Here is an 18,352-nt window from a genome sequence, read left to right on the forward strand (position 1 = left end):
CCGGCGGCTGCGCGCTGGCGCCCGGGGCGGGGCGCGCTGGGCCGGGGCGCGCCGGGCCGGGGCGCGCCGGGCCGGGGCGCGCCGGGGTGGGGCGGAGCGGAGCGGGCCACGGCGGGCCGGGGCGGGGCCTGTGCGCCCCCGGACCTGGAGACCTCGCGCGTTGTCTCCCCGAGGCTTCACTGTCCCTCGCCTTCACCCGCCGAGGCAGCATGGGGCCCGGGCCGCGGGCCCTGGAATTCTTCTACGATGTCATGTCCCCCTACTCCTGGCTGGGCTTCGAGGTGACCTGGAGGGGCGGGGAGACCCGCCGCGGCCTGGAGGGCGAAGGCACCGCGGGGCACCCACCGGCCACAAGTCTGAAAAGTTCTGGCCGGGCCTCGGGGTTGGGACAGGCAGAGCGTGTCCTGGCTCAAGGTCACTCGGTGCCATCGCTGGCTCCAAGTCCAGCCCAGGCAGGGCGGCTTCGGGAGTTCAAAAGAGCACAGGGGGGTCACTAAGGAGCCGGGGGGAGGGGAATCCAGGCCACCGTGGATGTATAGAAACCATCCACAGGTGCAAAGACCCGGGCATCTGGAAGCGCGGAGCGTGCAGCCTGGGCGCCCTTTGCTCTCGGCTGAGCCCCCTCCCCGGGCCCGTCACTTCTGAGGTCTGCCACAGTGGCTCTCCTTTGCCCTCTACACGGACAGGTCCTGTGCAGATACCAGAAACTCTGGAACATCAACCTGAAGTTGCAGCCCACCCTGCTTGGGGGCGTCCTGCGGGACAGTGGTAAGGCGGGGGAGAGCCCTGAGGCAGGGGGGAGAGGGGCGCGGGAAGGGCTGTCACCTGCAGCCCTGTGAGGGACACCCAAGGCGGGCCTGCCAAGCCCCAGAGTTTCCTCTCACCAACGGACCCAATCTCCACCCCCAGGAAACGAGGCGCCGGCTCTGGTGCCCGCCAAGGCTCGGTACATAAAAAATGACATTCATCTCCTGAAAGAGCATTTCCAGGTGCCCATGAATTTCCCCGAGAATTTCTTCACTGACGTTGTTAAAAAAGGTAAAGAGGCGGCGGGGTGCGACTGGGGTCAGCGGTGAGCAGAGCAGATGACTGCAGGGCCAGGAAGCAGGGACTAACTCGGGCTAAGCGCTGGCATGGGAAAGCCATTGTTGGGGACATAAAGGAGAAGCCAGGCAGGGCAATTCAGTTATGTGACATTTGTGTGAAAGGCCACAAAGTGACTTAGCCCAGGGAAACCCAGCACCTGGGATGAGCTGGTTCCCCAGCTGAAGAGGAAAGAGAAGCCCCACTCACCGTGTCTGTGCACCCCTTCTCCTACCTTCCCCTCCACCCCACACGCACCAGGAACTGTGTCCGCCATGCGGTTCCTCACTGCAGTCAACATGGAGCAGCCACACATGCTGGAGAGGGTGTCCAGGGAGCTGTGGATGCGCATCTGGTCACGGGTAAGGCTGGGCGCTGCCAGTCTGCTGTTGGCAAGCTGGGCTGGCCGCCTGACTTGCCCAGCCACTTTACAGAATGGCTCCCTGATAGTGTCTTCCTGCTGAGTGTTCTCTTCTTCCCAGAATGAAGACGTCGCATCGCCCCAGAGTATCCTGGAGGTGGGTACCGCATCTCCACCCACCGGGGGCACGAGGGAATCTGACAACTGCAGGCTATGGGGGTTAGAGAAGAGACTCATTTTCCCATTGTACGAGAAAGGTCATAGTGATTTGGAGAGAAAGAGCATCTGTGTCTGGGGGGACAAATGACTGAGAAGCTGGAGCAAAAGGATTCTTAAAAGAATTTCTCATCAAGCACTCCTGGTGGCTTACATCCATGATCATGATCCTACTTACTCAGAAGGCTGACATCTGAGGTTGGAGGTTAGAAGCTAGCTTAGGGAGACAAATGTAAACACACAGAGAGTGGTAGAACACCAGCCAACCTTGAGCAAAAATATTAAGCAAAAGCGTGATGCCCCTGAGTCTAACCCTCAGTATTAGCAGCAAAAGAAAGAGGGGAGAGGGAGAAAAGGGAAAGAATTTCTCCAAGGCTAACAAAGTAGTTCAGTGTGAAGGGTGTGTGCTTAGCATGCATGAGACCCTGTGCTCAACCCCTCAACCACCCCCAAAAATGGAAGAAAGAAAAGAATGTCTTATTGTAGAAAGAAGTAATGCAAAGTACAGAATACATGACAGAATATATGACTATTTGATGCAGGGGAAGAGATGATCAACTTTGCAAAACCCCAGATGGGGACAGAACTCAGCCTCCAATGACCAACACAAACTTTACCAACATACACAGAGTAGAAAACCAGAGACTGAAAAGACCAAGAAGGGGAAGGGACAGGAGCCAGAATTATACAGACACCATGGCAGCAAACTGAAATTGCTCAAAACACTAAAATCCATGCCAGAGACAGGGGCTTCAAATACAAAATGTTCAGTCAGGAAATTCAAAACAATACTTTCCCTCCAGTTTACAGGAGAGAGGTGAGGCATATTCATGTTTAATACATGAAATGGTAAACCACACCAAAGTTAAATGTGCACAGAATGCTCAGTACATCTTCTAGTGTCTTTATTTCATCAGAGAATAAGCATAATTCTATTTAACATTTTCCATGACATTTTAAACCCTTTTTTAGTATGCCAGTCTGGGAGCTTGAACTCAGAACCTGCATGCTTTTTCACTCAAAGTTGGTACTCTTTCACTCGTTTAGCTTTTTGGTGATTGATAAGAGTCTCGCAGTTGGGCACTGGTAACTCATGCCTATAATCCTTGTTACTCGAGCGGCTGAAATCTGAGGATCGCAGTTTAAATCCTGGCCAGGCAGGAAAATCTGTGAAACTCTGGAAGTGGAGTTGAAGCCCAAGTGGTAGAGTACTTGAGAAAAAAGCTCGGGGACAGCACACAGGCTCTGAAGTCAAGCACCAGAACTTTCCCTCTCTCTCTCTCTCTCCCTCTCTCTCTCTCTCTCTCTCTCTCTCTCTCTCTCTCTCTCTCTCTCTCTCTCTCTCTCTCTCTCTCTCTCTCTCTCTCTCTCTCTCTCTCTCTCTCTCTCTCACACACACACACACACACACGCCCGGGCTAGTTTTGAACTGCAATCTTCAGATCTCAGCTTCCTGTGTAGCTAGAATTATAAACATGAGCTTACCATGCTCATTTTTAACTTTTTGAAAGTGTAGGTGCATTTCCACATAGCATCCCACATACCAGCCTTATTTTTGCTCGCTTGTCCCTTCCCTTACATTGAGCATTTGGTCTGTGACACAAATCTCTTATTTAACCTGTCGTTGACAAAACGTCATGACCTCCAAAAGTAGGACATCAAATCTCAATAGTAGGCTTACTCTAGCACTACCTGGAACACCCAGTACCAACCCCACTCCCTAGGGGTCTGATGTCATTCTCTAGAAAATGCCCTACCTATGATATGACTTTCTCTTTTTAAAGTAACCTAAGTTGAAAACCACTGATCCAAAACTTCAGCAACCAACCTTAAATGGAAACCTTTATCATCCTCGTGAAACCAGGCAGGTGACTGTAGCCATGATCTTGTTCCAAAATCCAGAGGAATTAGAACCCAGTCCTTGATTCTAAACAGCCTGCGATATTTAGAAATTCTGAGGAGTAGGAAGGAAATCAGTTGGGACTTGAATTCTGGGGACTTGGAATCTAGCATTGCTGCTAACAAGCTCTGCAGCTGTGCACAGGTGACACATTCCAACTCATCTCTTGTGAAAGGAGGAGGTGAGTCCAGCTAGTCTCTGTCCTCTGGCATTCACTTACCTCTGTGCCCCCTGATCTCTCTACTGATCTTAAGACTCTGAGGCAGGGAGACAGTTTCTCTCAACAAGAATAGACTGTCACTTGGGGTGGCTGAAGGCCTTACCAGGAAAACCTGAGCACAAAGACAGAAACAACTGGAGCTTTCTCATGAGCTCACAACCACAGCAAGGATGCAGCTGTGTTCTCTGCCATCCTCCCAGGCTGCAGAGAGAGCAGGTTTGTCTTCAGAGCAAGCTCAAAACTTCCTGAAGAAAACATCTACAGCAGAGGTGAAGAACAAGCTCAAGGAGACCACCGATGCAGCCTGCAAATATGGGGTGAGAAACTGCTCTCAAGTCCCACCGTAAAGGTAGACAGTAGTGTGAGGCACTTCACTCTTTCCCCAAAGTCTTTTCTCCAGTTCTTCTCAACAATCCCCGTTCTTCTCTTTTCCCCTACCTGAACCCAAGAAGGGGAAGGGAGGGGAGGGCAGGGGAGGGAAGGGAAAGGAAGGGAAGGAAAGGGAATGGAAGGGAAGGGAAGGGAAGGGAAGGGAAGGGGAAGACAAAAGCCAGTTACTGTGTTACAAAGGTGGAACCTGAGGCAGGCCAGCTTCTTAGCAAAGATCCCTTCATTGGTTTTTCTCCTGTACCATCCTCCCCATCACATGTTTCCTGGAAGCTCCCCCCCCCACCCCGCCCACCGATACACACTTGGTATATTGCCTTCTCTCTACGCTCAATAACTTTCCTCCAGGCCTTTGGGCTCCCTACCACTGTGGTGCATTTGGATGGCAAAACCCACATGTTATTTGGCTCTGACCGCATGGACTTGCTAGCGCACTTACTGGGTAAGTTCAAGTTTCTATTCTGAGCCTTCATACCACCCTTACTCTCACCATCCAGGAGGAAGAATTCAGAGTAAGTCCTTAGCACTTCCAGCACGGAAGCAGTGCTACTCAAGGTTGGGTATCAGGGTGGGGAGAAGGGTAGGAGGGTGACTTCCTACTACAAAGAAGAGAAGGAAGCTGCTGGAGCTTGAAGGCAGGCACTGTTCATTCTAGAAAGCCCGAGGGCTCTGTGGGACCCTCTCCTGCTGCCACATAGCCTGTGAATACTAATCTTCTTTATCCAGGAGAGAAGTGGATGGGCCCTGTGCCTCCAGCCCAGAGTTCCAAACTCTAAGATTGCCCAGAGTACTGGGACAAACCAGCGACATACCAGCTGCACCACTCCGGGCTGTCTCAGCTGCCTGCCCCTACAAATAGCCCATCATAAGTCCTGGCTGCCTTTACTTCTGCACCTTACTAAGTGCCTTTTGGAGAATGCCAAATCCTGCTTTCCCACAAAATAAAGCTAATGCCAACAGGCAAAATATGACAGTCTGGGTCTGCCCTGTTAGTGTTGATGTATACTTGTTCCTGTAGTCGTATCTGGCCCACTCCAGTGGATGGGGCAAGAACTCTTGCCAGACCTTTAACATCTTTTGGTCCAGGGTGGGAACTGTCCCCATTTCTCTTACTCACCAACCCACTGATCTCTGTCAGGGAAAGAAAACAAAACCGCGTGAGCTTAGCAGCTAACCAGCTTGCCACCTTACCAGACACATGATGTTACCAGGACTGGGCTCAGAAACCCAGTAAGGGAGAACAGTGAAAGGAGTCAGAGGATGGCCCAGCTTGGACCCAAATATTTAATCCAGGTCCAGTGACACAGACCAATAGAACCAGGGCAAAGTTAGTGCACAGAGACTTGGGGAAGTTCCTCACCCCTTCTTAGTTCTTGGCTTACCCACCATGCAGATGCTGAGAGCACCTCTGAGCCCGTTTCTGGCCGGAGGTTCCTAACTCATGTGCCCTCCAAAGTACTTTAGCCTTCCCATCCTCCACCCCCAATTGTGAAACACTATCCAAAGTTAGTGCTTCTGTTACTGCCAGAATCCGTTCATCAGAATCCTGAGTTCCTGACTTTCAACAGCACATACACTGCTATGGGAAATTTATTCTGAAACTGGGCCTATATTGGCACACCTGTTGGAAAGGAGTCCCCAAGGCTTCAGTAGTGCTGGAGGCCTTGAACAGCCAATGCCAGCTTCTCTTTGTCCCCTCCCTCTGGTTTTTCTCATCTCCCATCCCATTTTCCCTTATTGTCTCCCATTACTTTTTGCTTTCTTCCTCTCACTCCCTTTTCCATGATTCCTATATCACTCAGATTTAAAACCTGTGTTCTCTATGCCCAAAGTATAACTCCTCCCTTTTTCAAAGAAGTTTATAACATAAAATTATGGGAAAATGTCCAATCTTACAAACTGAAGAGGCAAATTAAAAAGGTACAGTTCCTCATAGATGAGAGCTGCTGGAGCCTGGAGTGTAGGAAGTTTTATGAATAAAGGTTACTGACTCCACACTGTGGCTTTTGTTTTCTTCTCATTTCAAAAATTGTGATGAGGGTGCCAGTGGCTCACACATGTAATCCTAGCTGCTTCAGAGGCTGTTAGCCTGAGATACCACCTTACCCCAACCGGAATGGCCAACATTCTGAACTCAGGGCAGGGATGTGGAGAAGGAGGAACCCTACTGCACTGCTGGTACAGCCACTCTGGAAAGCAGTTTGGAGGTTCCTGAAAAAAAACTAAACCTTCCCTACGACCCAGCCTTTCCACTCCTAGGCATCCAACCTGAGCATCATAACCCGGCATATGATAAGGACACCTGCGCAGCCATGTTCATCTCTGCACTATTCATAATACCCATGCGATGGAAACAACCCAGATGCCCCACTACAGATGAATGGATACAAAAAATGTGGTGTGGGTGAAGGAGTTTGGCCTAGTGGTAGAGTGCTTGCCTAGCATGCACAAAAACCCGGGTTCAATTCCTCGGTACCCCACATACATAGAAAAAAAGCCGGAAGTGGTGCTGAGGCTCAAGAGCTCTAGCCTTGAGAAAACCCAAGGACAGTGCTCAGGCCCTGAGCTCAAGCCCAGGACTGGCAAAAAAAAAAAAAAAGAAGTGGTGTATATATACAATGGAATTCTGCATAGCCAACAGACAAGATAAAATAATGACATTCAAGGGGAAGTGGATGAAATTAGAGCAAATCAGGTTGAGTGAGGCAAGCCAAGACCAAAGGAACAAAAAGTACATGGTCTCCTTGATATGTGGATATTAAATCCAAACAGTACAAGAGTGATGACTCAATAATCGGGTACTCAAGGTCATTGACATGAATTTGGAGATCTAGATATATAAACATATATATGGAGACATAGACATATAAATCTATGATGGGATATATATTCTATAGACATATTGATAATACTATATAGATCAATAGGTATCTATGACATACAAACTCCCAGCTTACTTTTAATTCTGTTCTTAAATCTATGTGCCAGTGATTGACATAGAGATTCCATTCTTGAATACTTGTTTGTTAAACTTGACAGTTGAAATATGATGTAAAAAAATCAGTGTTAGGCCGGGAGTTTGGCCCAGAGATAGAGTACTTGTCTAGCGTGCACGAAGACCCGGGTTCGATTCCTCGGTACCACACACATGGAAAAAAGCTGGAAGAGGTTCTGAGGCTCAAGTGGTAGAGTGTTTAGCCTTGAGAAAGTCCAAGGACAGTGCTCAGGCCCTGAGCTCAAGCCCAGGACTGGCAAAAAAAAAAAATCAGTGTTAATAAAAGCTTTTAATAAAAAAAAAAAAGAGGCTATTAGGATCACAATTCAAAACCAATGAAAGTGAACGAATCTGAAAGCTTCGTAGTATCTCCAACCAAAAAGCCAGACATGGGCCGGGAGTTTGGCCTAGTGGTTAAAGTGCTTGCCTACCATGCACAAAGACCCGGGTTCGATTCCTCGGTACCACATACATAGAAAAAAAAAAAAAGCCGGAAGTGGTGCTGAGGCTCAAGTGGTAGAGCTCTAGCCTTGAGAAAGTCCAAGGACAGTGCTCAGGCCCTGAGCTCAAGCCCAGGACTGGCAAAAAAAAAAGCCAGACATGGTAGTGAACCAGTCTCAAACAAAAAAAAGTGACAAAAAGAAAAAAGTGTGACTACACAGCTGGGTACAATGGCTGGATTGCACCTTGTAATAGCTACTTAAGAGGCCGAAAATAGGAGAATCATGGTTCAAGGACCCTTTTTCAAACCCTAAGCAAGGTGGCACACATCTGTCATTCTAAGCTATGTAAGAGGTTGAGATTGGTCCCAAGCCAATTTGAGATTTCATCTCAACAGAGGAAAGCCGGACACAGTGGCATTAACCTGCCATCCTACCAACAACAAGAAACCATGCAAGCACATACTGAGCTCTAGCTTAAAAATAACTAGCTAAGGTTGGAAGCATGGCTTAGGGTTATCACACAAACTTAGTGTCAATCCCTGCGTACTTTCAAAAAGTAATGAATTAATAACCAATAGCCTTTCTGCTGCACATCATGATAACCATAGTTAGGACATATCGTATAGGTCCAAATAGTTAAAGCAATGCTTATTAAATGTTATCAACTCCAAAACGGTAGCAACATTATAGATATGTTAATCATTCTACAATGTAAACACATTGTTCCCCATAAACATAATCAGTATTTGTCAAAGATAAAAAAAATTAAAATAACAGTACATACCACTCAGGGGGGAAAGGATATGATCAGATTATATTTATAATTCTGTGAGGTTCCATATTTCACCCTATGCCTCCCATTCTATGCACGTGAAGCCAGCACAGAAGCTTGCAATCTACACAGCCTGTGACCTTACAACTGGCTTAACGCTTCCTGTCACTATGTTGAAATTATAATTTAGAGAAAGTTTTGAGACACAGTCTTACTGTATCCTGGCTGGCCTCACACTTAGGGTTCTCCTATCCCAGGCTTTCGAGTATTGGGATTAAATGCATGCACCACATCTCACTCCTCAGGATTTTTTTAAATTCATGGACCTGAATTTTCACTTTCACTGGACCCACATACTACATGGCTGTGGCTGAGCTTGTAACCACTTAATATATTCAGGGCAAATGCTTCTCAAAGAAATGAAGCAGTGCAAAACAGTGAGAGAAAGGGAAAAACCAAGGAAGCTGCTACAGAGTAGAAGCCAAGCAAAATCAAAGGAACGGAGGGGAATGGCACAGAGTAGGAAAGACTAATGGAGATTTCAAGAATGGATGCTGTTGGAAGGCAGGGAGGATGAGAATGAAAGTGGGGTCTGGGTGGAAGACTGGCATTTGGGGGGGCATTACTCATCATTTTTCTTCTCAGAAGTCACAGTACTTCATTCAGCTGTTCTTCCCAGGCACCAGAAAAAGTGGAAGAGGTAGCCATTCAAACCCCAGGAGGGAGAGAAAAGGCTGGAGGCCAGCGGCACTCCTGCTTACTCATTCCCTGACTTCAGCCCAGCATAGGAAACCCCTTTAATGAATATATGGAAAATGAAAACTCTCGGCTTTGATAAGATCAGCTCATCTTTTGATTTTGTCTTTGTGTGGTTTGTGTGTGAATGTGTGTGCGTGTGTGTACACTAAACAATAAAGATGTTCATAGCATATAGCATATGTTAGAACTAATATATACATATCAGTTATAAGTATACATAAGTTCTACATAATTAGCTATGTAACATTAATTATAGTGTCCTTTAGAAACTAACTTTTTTCTTTTTTTTATTGTAATTAGTAAAAGGGTTACATGATATTTGCCAGATAGAAGGTGCATTAATTCACATACATTGATACCCTTTCACATGTCTTGGTACCCATTTCCCTCCCTCCCCCCACACCCCCCACTAGAAACTAACTTTTAAAAAACTGTGAAATAACCAACCCCTAAATAATTAACTACAAAAGAGAGACAGGAATTACTTACATTTTGAAAGGAATGACTGCACTTTCATGTGATACCATTACAGCAGTGATTTATTTCCACTATCGAGAGTTTCCTTCATTTATCTTAATATTTATTTCTTACACCTACATTTGAAGTAAAAATCAAATACACAAGTCAACATTCTAATAATGGTACCATCTCTAGAGAAAAATTCTACTTCCTTTATCAACTTAGTCTATTTTCAAGGGAGTAGCTGGTTCTAGAAAGTATCAGAGCTTAAAAAAAAAGGCTTGAAAAGGAAGGAGAAAAGATTTGTGCCAGAGAAAGGCAACTGAAAGAGAATGAACCTGGTATGTATATACACGTATTTGTTTATTTGAAATAGGGAAGGGAAAAACAAGATGAGTGGGAGGGGGTGGGGGAGGGGAAGTGGGAGAAAAACATGGGAAGATGTAACAATGTTCAAGAAGTAATGAATCCTTGGGGAGTTTGGGCTAGTGGTAGAGTGTTTGCCTTGCATGCTCCAAGACCAGGGTTCGATTCCTCAGTACCACATACATAGAAAAAGCCAGAAGTGGTGCTATGGCTCAAGTGGTAGAACTCCAGTCTTGAGAAAGTCCAAGGACAGTGCTCAGGCCCTGAGCTCAAGCCCAGGACAGGTAAAATAAATAAATAAATAAGAAGTAATGGATTTACTACATGACGAATGTAACTGTAACCCTTCTATACATCACCCCACAACAAACTTTTTAAAAAAATGAGAATGGAAGGGTCAGAATATGATCATAAGTCATTGAGTCAGTACCTATTCACTGTTAACCAATAAATGATAGGGCAGGTAATTATTCAGTCAATACTGCATGCCAATTACTGAGATAATCCTCCCTGGGGATTCTTGATCCTCACCCTTCCAGGTACTCAGTCCCTCCTCTGAACGCTTGTACCTTGCTTCCAGCACTTGTCACTGTGTACCTTGTCTCCCTGCAAATATGTTGCCTCTCTGCTCCATTGCAGGCACCCTAGAGCATCCACACAGGCAAGTGAAGAATAAAAAAGGAAATTCCCCAATGTAAATCTCACAACGCTTGCTTCAAGTGTGGGGATGTAAGCCCTTCTGCAATGTCAATGACACTCCTACAGTGTCAGAGAGAGACAGAAAAGTGGATTCCTTGGAGGATAATTTAGTTCTCCTTAAAAAACTTTACCTCAGGGTTGGGAGCATGGCGTAATGGTAGAGTGCTTGCCTAGCATACATGAAGCCCTGTGCTCAATTCCTCAATACCACAGTGCCAGAAGTGGCACTGTGGCTCAAGAGGCAGAGTGCTAGCCTTGAGAAAGCCCAAGGACAGGACCCTAGGATTACAGGCATGAGATTCTTGTTTCCAACAAACCACCAAGCTGGAGGTGGAGCTCAAGTGGCTCAAGTGGTAGAATGTTAGCTTTGAGGAAAAAAAAAAGAGTTGAGACAGTGCTCAGGCCACGAGTTCAAACCCCAATACTGGCATACTGGCACTAAATAAGTAAATAAATAGAAGTATTTCTGGTATGTTTCCAATGGCATTCAAAAAGAAGCTCTATGTATCAACTTTTTTTTTTTTTCATAGTGTCTCTACAGGTAGAGTGTGCCAGAAAATACTTGGAAACTGCTTCTGGGAAATGGAACTGAAGGCTGAGGTTTCAAGGTTTAAAGGACACTTGCTCATTAAAATCTTTTTAAGTATTTATCCTCTCATTATAGATTATATTTAATTAACTAAAATAACCATAATTTAATAATATATATTATGTACATAACACTGATACTTTCTCAGATAGTGTCATTAATCATTATTTAATTCTTTCAAATGAGTGCCTTATCTCTCTATCACAAAATCCTGAAGACCCAAGCTAAATGTGTTACCTCTCCTAGGTAGATATGCTTAAGAGATTAGCCTAGGGGTTGTGTACAATATAAGCATACAGAAGTGCCACTGTGAAACCAATTCCCTAGCACAGGATGGTGCCCCCTGCCGGTGTCAAACAGATGTGCCCATTAAACGCAAACCATGTTTTGGTCACAGATCAACAGGCCACAGGAGGGAGCAGGATAGGAAAGGGGTGATAAGCATAGACTTATTTTCACTGATTTACAGTTCAGAAACTGAAGCTCAGAAAGGTTATGTAACTTACCCAAGGTCATACAACTAGGAAGCGGTGTAATTGACATTTGAAACCTGGTTCAGCCATCTCCAAAATACACACATGCCTAACCCTGATGCTTTCTGTTTGCTGGTATTTAGGGACATGTGCATATGGGACTCTGGCCAGTATCAGTAGACATTTCCTACAAAAACAATGCTTCTGTTGTTGTTGTTGTTGTTACTGAGCAACCACACTCACACGTTCTCAAATGTCAGTACAGCTTTAGGCAGCCTTGTGATAAATACCCAAGCTTGCTTGGCTGCCTGAATCCTGTTCACTCCATTCTTTCCTAATGAGCATTGTACAATACGAAAACCAGGAGCGATGGTGATACTATGTATTTATCCTTCAATATCAAAGGATTGACAGAAGCAGCCAAGGTGGTTAATGAACAGAAAAATACGGTCATATTAAAAAGGTCAAGAATCTGAGTTTGTTTATGCAGTAAACAAAATGTGACAAAAAATGATAAACAGATCAGATGCCTGTTACCAAGAATCCAATGAGATTGTGTACTTGAACCTAATCATAATTTCAGCACAAAGATGTGTTAATATCTGTGACTCTCACCATTCCTTTAAGCTTCCTGCTTTGGGTTCTCCAGTCCCTCAGTCTTAATTAGCAATCTGATACAGACTCTGAAATCTTCATTTCCCCATCTTGCCAGATGTATCAGTAGCCTTACTTTACCTTCCAATAGTCTCCATTATTGTCCTTACTGTCTGAAGAGCAGCTTTCCGTTAAGATGCCAAACAGTGAGGAAAATCACAATTAACCAGTTCTTCAGGGAAGATCAGAGTAACAATAACAGTATAGCACACACATTTTGTTAAGTTTCCATTTGCAAGAACAGACAAAACGACTGTTTAGAGGGGGATGACACAATAAAAGCCACAGATCTGGCTGGCTTGGATTGTAGGTTCAAACCTTGACCTTAACCCTGCCATCTAGGTACCTTAAGTTTCTGACTTCATTCATAAAATGTACATGATTATAGTGACTACGTCCTATTATATCATATACATCTTAATTTCTTAATTTGCATGTCTAACAAGTGAACAGTGTACACTAAACATACTACACTTATAAAGTGGACCCCAATTCAGAAATACACAAAATAGAAATAAGCACACTGTGCAGAGGCATCCAAATCTCACCTGCAGCCTGGCAGTCCTCTCCTCTTCTCCTTGTCCTGCTTTCCTATAACTCCTTCATGATCCTCAAGACAAGGTGGCAATAGTGGGCACAGAGAAGCTAGTGAGTCTTCATAGACGTGTGTGAGACAGACAAGTAGAAAGTAAAATAACAGAGTTATATATTCACATTCATATCGTGCTTCAGATACAAATTTGAAGAATTTTTAAAAGGTAAAACTCTTGAGAAATATTGGGCCATATTTGTTTAAGGCAATGAAGACTTGCATATCAATATCTATCAAAAATGGCATATAGCCAGGAGCTGGTGACTCATGCTTGTAATCCTAATGACTCAGGAGGCTGAGATCTAAGGATCGAAGTTCAAAGCCAGACCAGACACAAAAGGCCTTGAGACTCTTATCTCCAATTAACCACCAGAAACAGGAAGTTACATTGTGGCTCAAAGTGGTAGAGTGCTGGCCTTGACCTGAAGAGCCCAGGACAGTCCCTAGGCCCAGAGTTCAAGCCCCACAACTTACAAAAAAAAAAAAAAAGCACACAATTTATTTTCCTCTCCAAACTCATAATTTGACCCCAAAAAGGAGAAAAAAGTACTTCTAAGATGTCCTGTGCATTATTTTGGAATAGCTTTATTGAGATATAATTCACCCTTTGGAAGTGTGCAATTCAGTGAGGTTCTTTTTTAGTTTATTCATAGAGTTCTGAAAGAATCACCAATCTCTAATTCTGAGAGTCTAGTTTTTGTCACTCCACAAAGAATCCCATTAGCAATTAATTATTCCTCATTCCTCCCTCCTCCCTATGCTGGTCCTAGCAACCTATTTTTTTTTTACTCGCGGTATCACTTTTAATGACCAAGAAAATTAAATAAAAGAGTTGAAATTATACCTTGTTTTGATGAAACAGTACATGGTTGTTAGAAACTACTTAAAGGGTGGGAGCACAGAACATGTACTTAGCATATGCAAGACTGTGACACAACATAGCAAAGAGAAAGAAAGAAAAATTACTAAAATAAAGATTATCAACAGATAACATTTAAAGCTTTTTAAAGATACAGAATGATGAATATATCCGACTCAAGTCTGGTTTGTATATATACAGCCTGAAAGGAACTGTTAAATATTTAATGACTACATTAGGATAACTATAAATCATTTTTCTGTAATTTTGAAATATGTTGGAACATTTAATTTTTTAACAAGTGCTATTTTAAAAAACATATAAAATTCTTGGAACAGAGAATATGCTAAATCCTTAGCCATAAAATCCTACCTCTGATTTAGGTTTGGTTCTTACTACAATCAACAAATGTATTTTACTCTCCTCTGTCAATCAAGATCTTTCCGTTACGAAGGTCCCAGTTCTCCCACACTGCGTAAGTAACCCTCACACTGTAGAAACTCAGGTCCACACCCTTTGCTTTCTTGCCCCTTACTTAGCTCTACTTCTCTCTCACTTCTTAACAAAACTCACTAACTTATGATATGAGCCAATGAACCTTTGCCAATTTCCTTCTACTCATACATTAACTGACAAACAAAAACCATGATTCCAACCATACTTTCCTCACTAATAGTAAGTAAATAGGTGCAAACATAAATGAGCTGGATGTTGTGGCCATAGGTCTGATGAAGCAGGAGGATTATGAGTTTGAAACCACTATGTGCTCCATAGCAAGTCTGAATCTATTCTAGGCTGTATAGCTTGCTCTGTATCCTAATAACAATAATAATAATAGTAATAATAACAACAAATATTTTGTTTGGTGTGAAGACAATTGCTCTCTTCCACCACCCTCCTCCCCATTTTTACTTTATATAAGGTACACTTCATGTAGACACTATGGCCAAGCAATCTGAAATTTCACTACCACAACCACCACCACTAACACACATACACACACACACACACACACACACACACACACACCTGTACACTGCTACAACAACCCTGCCTAGCCCCTTGCAACTGTCCCTAGGGATCCCAGGCTGTATTTCTGCCTCAGCATCTACAGTTCCCCTCTGGTGGAGCACAGTCAGGTCTCATTTGGCTCAAGGACAGAGCCCCTCTCAACCTCCCTAGAACTCCCTCACAGACATACCGCCTGCTCCACAACTACAGTGGCTCCAGGATCAGCAGGTACCGTGACACTGCCTGCAAGAGTGACTTCTAGTAAGAAGTTCTACTGACCAGAGCTTACCCTGTGTCAAGAGCTATGTTCATTTCACAGATGAGTGGCATTTGACAACTCCCCAAAAAACTTGAAGTGGAAGAAAAGTACATAAACAGTGAAGTAGAATGTACTAGAAAAGGCAGAAACAGAGGAAGGAAGGATTGTTGTGGTTGCACAATAGGTACCAACTCTGAAGCAGGTATGGCTTGATGGGGAGGTAAATTGTGAAGAATCTAGTTACCCAGCTGAGAAGCTCACAAGAAACTAGGAATGCATGGAGTGGCAGCACAAGCAGGGCACACTGTAGCCACAGCATGGTTCATCATGTGCAAAACACAAAAGCACAGCGTGATCTACAGAGATTCAGTAAGCCTCACCTCTGCTCCCAGTTACCTGGAAAACACTGTATATTCAAATAAAGTATTCACACAGACGGCATACTACTCAGGGCTGTGATTACAAGGTACACTAAGAGGGGAGAAGGAAAAGTTACTTCTACGTTGGGTCCTAAGTACAAAGATCATGGAAGTTGGGGGGGAGCTTTCTTATGAGGGTGGGTGGAGTAGAAATCAAGGTGCATTAGTAGCAGATCAGCCTTGGAGAGAAAGGGAGAGGGAGGAGGAAAGACTAGACAGGAAGAAGGGATTGGGGCAGAACTGAGGGTGGGACCAGTGGGCTCCGCCTCCTCCCCCTGCTCTCCTGCTGGCTGACCTGGTTTCTGCCGGACACCGGTGGAGGAAGGTGAGCAAAGACTCCTGGAGCCACTGTCAGAGGTTAGGTAGATACCCGGGCAATAGGGCCTCTTAGTACCCAAGGCTCAGGGAACTGAAAGGCTGGTTGGGGATTGGGGCTGCCTAAGAGTGATTGCTCTGTGTAGGAGAAAAGACAAGGCCACCCCTGTCCCCATTCTCACCCCCAGACCTTGTGTTGACTCCTGGCAGGAAACTTGAAATCTGAGGCTAGTGAATTAGGTGGATGGATACTGGGGTGCGTCTGTAAGATACCAGGTACAAAAGATCGGAATGTCATGAGGGTTAGAACGCCAGGCCTCTATACCGATTCTTACTGAAATTTTCCATGACTTTGTTGCATCTAAATACACTTTCTCCTTCTAACCGGAGCACAGGCTGACTGAATGGTGAGGGAGATCAGAACACCAGGGACAAGGGTAAGTGATACACCCTCTCCTCTTCTCTCCAAAAAGATCAGGCAGAGGGCCTCTGGGAGGTGGAGGGTGGAGGTCCTTCCAAAGGCCTTACAGAGAAAAGGGCAGGGCCTGCCCCATTACCTGGATTCCAAAGATGCTGATATATCCTGAGGCCACAGGCCTGGTGGTTGTCACCTGATCCTGTGTAGTGTAGAAAAAAGCTGGGAGGGAGGCCATAAGGAGCCAGGCAAAACCATCACACAATAAACCTAGTAAGGCCTGCGAATCAGAACCTCTAGCCTTGTCCCTATGCTTTCCCAAAGACAATGATAACTAAACAGAATTATGGAGCTGAAAGAGACCCCATGGGATTTGAAATTAGAGAAGGTGGAGCCCAAACAGAGGAGTTTACTCTGCTGGTCTTGGTGTCTGACACAACCATGATGCCAAGTGCTGGTTTACACATAACTGTGTTTTTTTGCAGGTGCCCTGTGAGGGGTCATGGTGCCAAGCCAGTTGTGGGGGAGACTGAAGAAACCATTTCTCTTCTTGAGCAGTGCCTCCCTCCTCCTGGGGCTGGTTTTGCTGGGCACATGGCCAAAAGTTGCCCCTGCTGCGTATTTCTTTCTCAGCCTGGCTGGCTGCTTCTTCTTTGCCTGTCTTCTGGCCTGTTCTCTGGAATGGGGGTTCCGGTCAATGCAAAGATCAATACAGTCTATACAGACAGAGAGCCCAGGGTCCTCAGGAAATGCACGGTGAGTTTAAGGGGCCAGGAGGATGTCAGGAATGCACATTGAGCCCCTTCTGCTATCCTTTTAGTTTCTGAGGCACAGACAACTTTATTCTGTCACTGGTCAGTGACAACAGGGGTCAGGAACCAAGAGCGTGGTCTTCTGTGAATAGGAAGCAAAAACAGAAGAGAAAAAAAGGGCTCCTGTCAGCAAGCCATTAACAACATTATGCCTCTTCTTTCAGGGACAATGCAGCTTTTGAGGTACCAACTTATGAAGAGGCGGCGGTGGTGTTGGAATCGCAGGGCCAGCCCCAGCAGTTGGATCAACCACCTCCTTACAGCAGTGTGGTCATCATTCCAGGACAGGATGAAGGACAGCCTACCCAACCAGAGAGGTCTAGGACAGGCCGACTGGACAGACGAGTGGGCTCCGAGGGAACTATGACCCAGGCCGGGAGCCCAGGGAATGCTCTCATCAGCCTCCGCATGCGGGGACCGCGGGTGGTGTCCACTGCTCCAGATCTGCAAAGCTTGAGGGTGACCCCCGCCTCGGAACCTCTTACTCCACCCCCTGCCTACGATGTCTGCTTTGCGCATCCGGATGATGACGATAATGTTTTCTATGAAGACCACTGGACAATCCCCTAAGTGACTCTAAGGATGTAACTGTTTCTCCTCCCAGATTCCATCTCGTTTGCCCAGCATCTGCTCGTGCCTACTACATCAGGAACAGTCTGGACCTCACAAATGGGGCTTTGGGCCCAGGGCCGAGACAGGGCTTGTGGGGTAGGCCCTCTGCGGTGGAGATGTCTGGCAACCTGTGATGACCGACCACCCACTGTCCAGCTGCAGGGCCAAGGGTGAGGAGATCCGGAGATGCTAGGGAAGAAAAGAAGTAGCACATGCATGACAGACAGCATTTTCCCATCTGTTCCAGAAGCCGGGTCTCTCTTCAGAACTTCTTCGTTAAGGGACGATTCCCCTGAGACAGTGGATCGCTTTGCACAAGGCCGCGCTGCTGGTACGTCCCATTAAATAACCCAAACAGCTCCACCGCCTACTGTGTTTTCAATACAAGGTAAATAACCCAAGAAAAGGAAACCATGCCACCCACACTTCATTGGGACCACGGATGGACTTGGAGGGTCAGCTGTGCCTGCGGGCAGGGAGGCCCGATCGCGACCAAGCCAGCCCCGAGAACACCCGGAGGAGCGCCGCCCCGGCCCCACCGAGAACGAATCGCTATGGGCGTGGCGGGAAGAGCGGGAGGGGCCCGAGGGAATCGACAGCCAATCGGATCCCCAAGATTTCTATTTTTCCCGCCCCTTCCGGTTCCATCCTAAGCCGCCCCGTACCGCCTTGGACGGCGCGC

General features: G+C 45.9%; 2 protein-coding genes across 2 annotated transcripts; both read left to right on the forward strand.

Annotated features, from left to right (window-relative positions):
* Positions 1–106: 106 nt before the first annotated feature.
* Gstk1 (glutathione S-transferase kappa 1) lies at positions 107–5,138 on the forward strand. The gene is made up of 8 exons (XM_090333442.1): positions 107–281; positions 687–768; positions 910–1,038; positions 1,345–1,445; positions 1,566–1,601; positions 3,981–4,097; positions 4,516–4,609; positions 4,894–5,138. Exons 1-8 carry the CDS (start codon positions 210–212, stop codon positions 4,941–4,943), a joined length of 681 nt encoding a protein of 226 aa, XP_090189568.1. The 5' UTR covers positions 107–209; the 3' UTR covers positions 4,944–5,138.
* Positions 5,139–16,224: 11,086 nt separating this feature from the next.
* Tmem139 (transmembrane protein 139) lies at positions 16,225–18,352 on the forward strand. Its single transcript, XM_090333445.1, has 3 exons — positions 16,225–16,268; positions 16,732–17,002; positions 17,223–18,352. The coding sequence occupies exons 2-3, from the start codon at positions 16,749–16,751 to the stop codon at positions 17,626–17,628; spliced, it is 660 nt and encodes a 219-aa protein (XP_090189571.1). The 5' UTR covers positions 16,225–16,268; positions 16,732–16,748; the 3' UTR covers positions 17,629–18,352.

The sequence above is a fragment of the Megascapheus bottae genome, chromosome 5, assembly GCF_031878675.1.
Source record: "Megascapheus bottae isolate mThoBot1 chromosome 5, mThoBot2.hap1, whole genome shotgun sequence".
Classification (NCBI taxonomy): domain Eukaryota; kingdom Metazoa; phylum Chordata; class Mammalia; order Rodentia; family Geomyidae; genus Megascapheus; species Megascapheus bottae.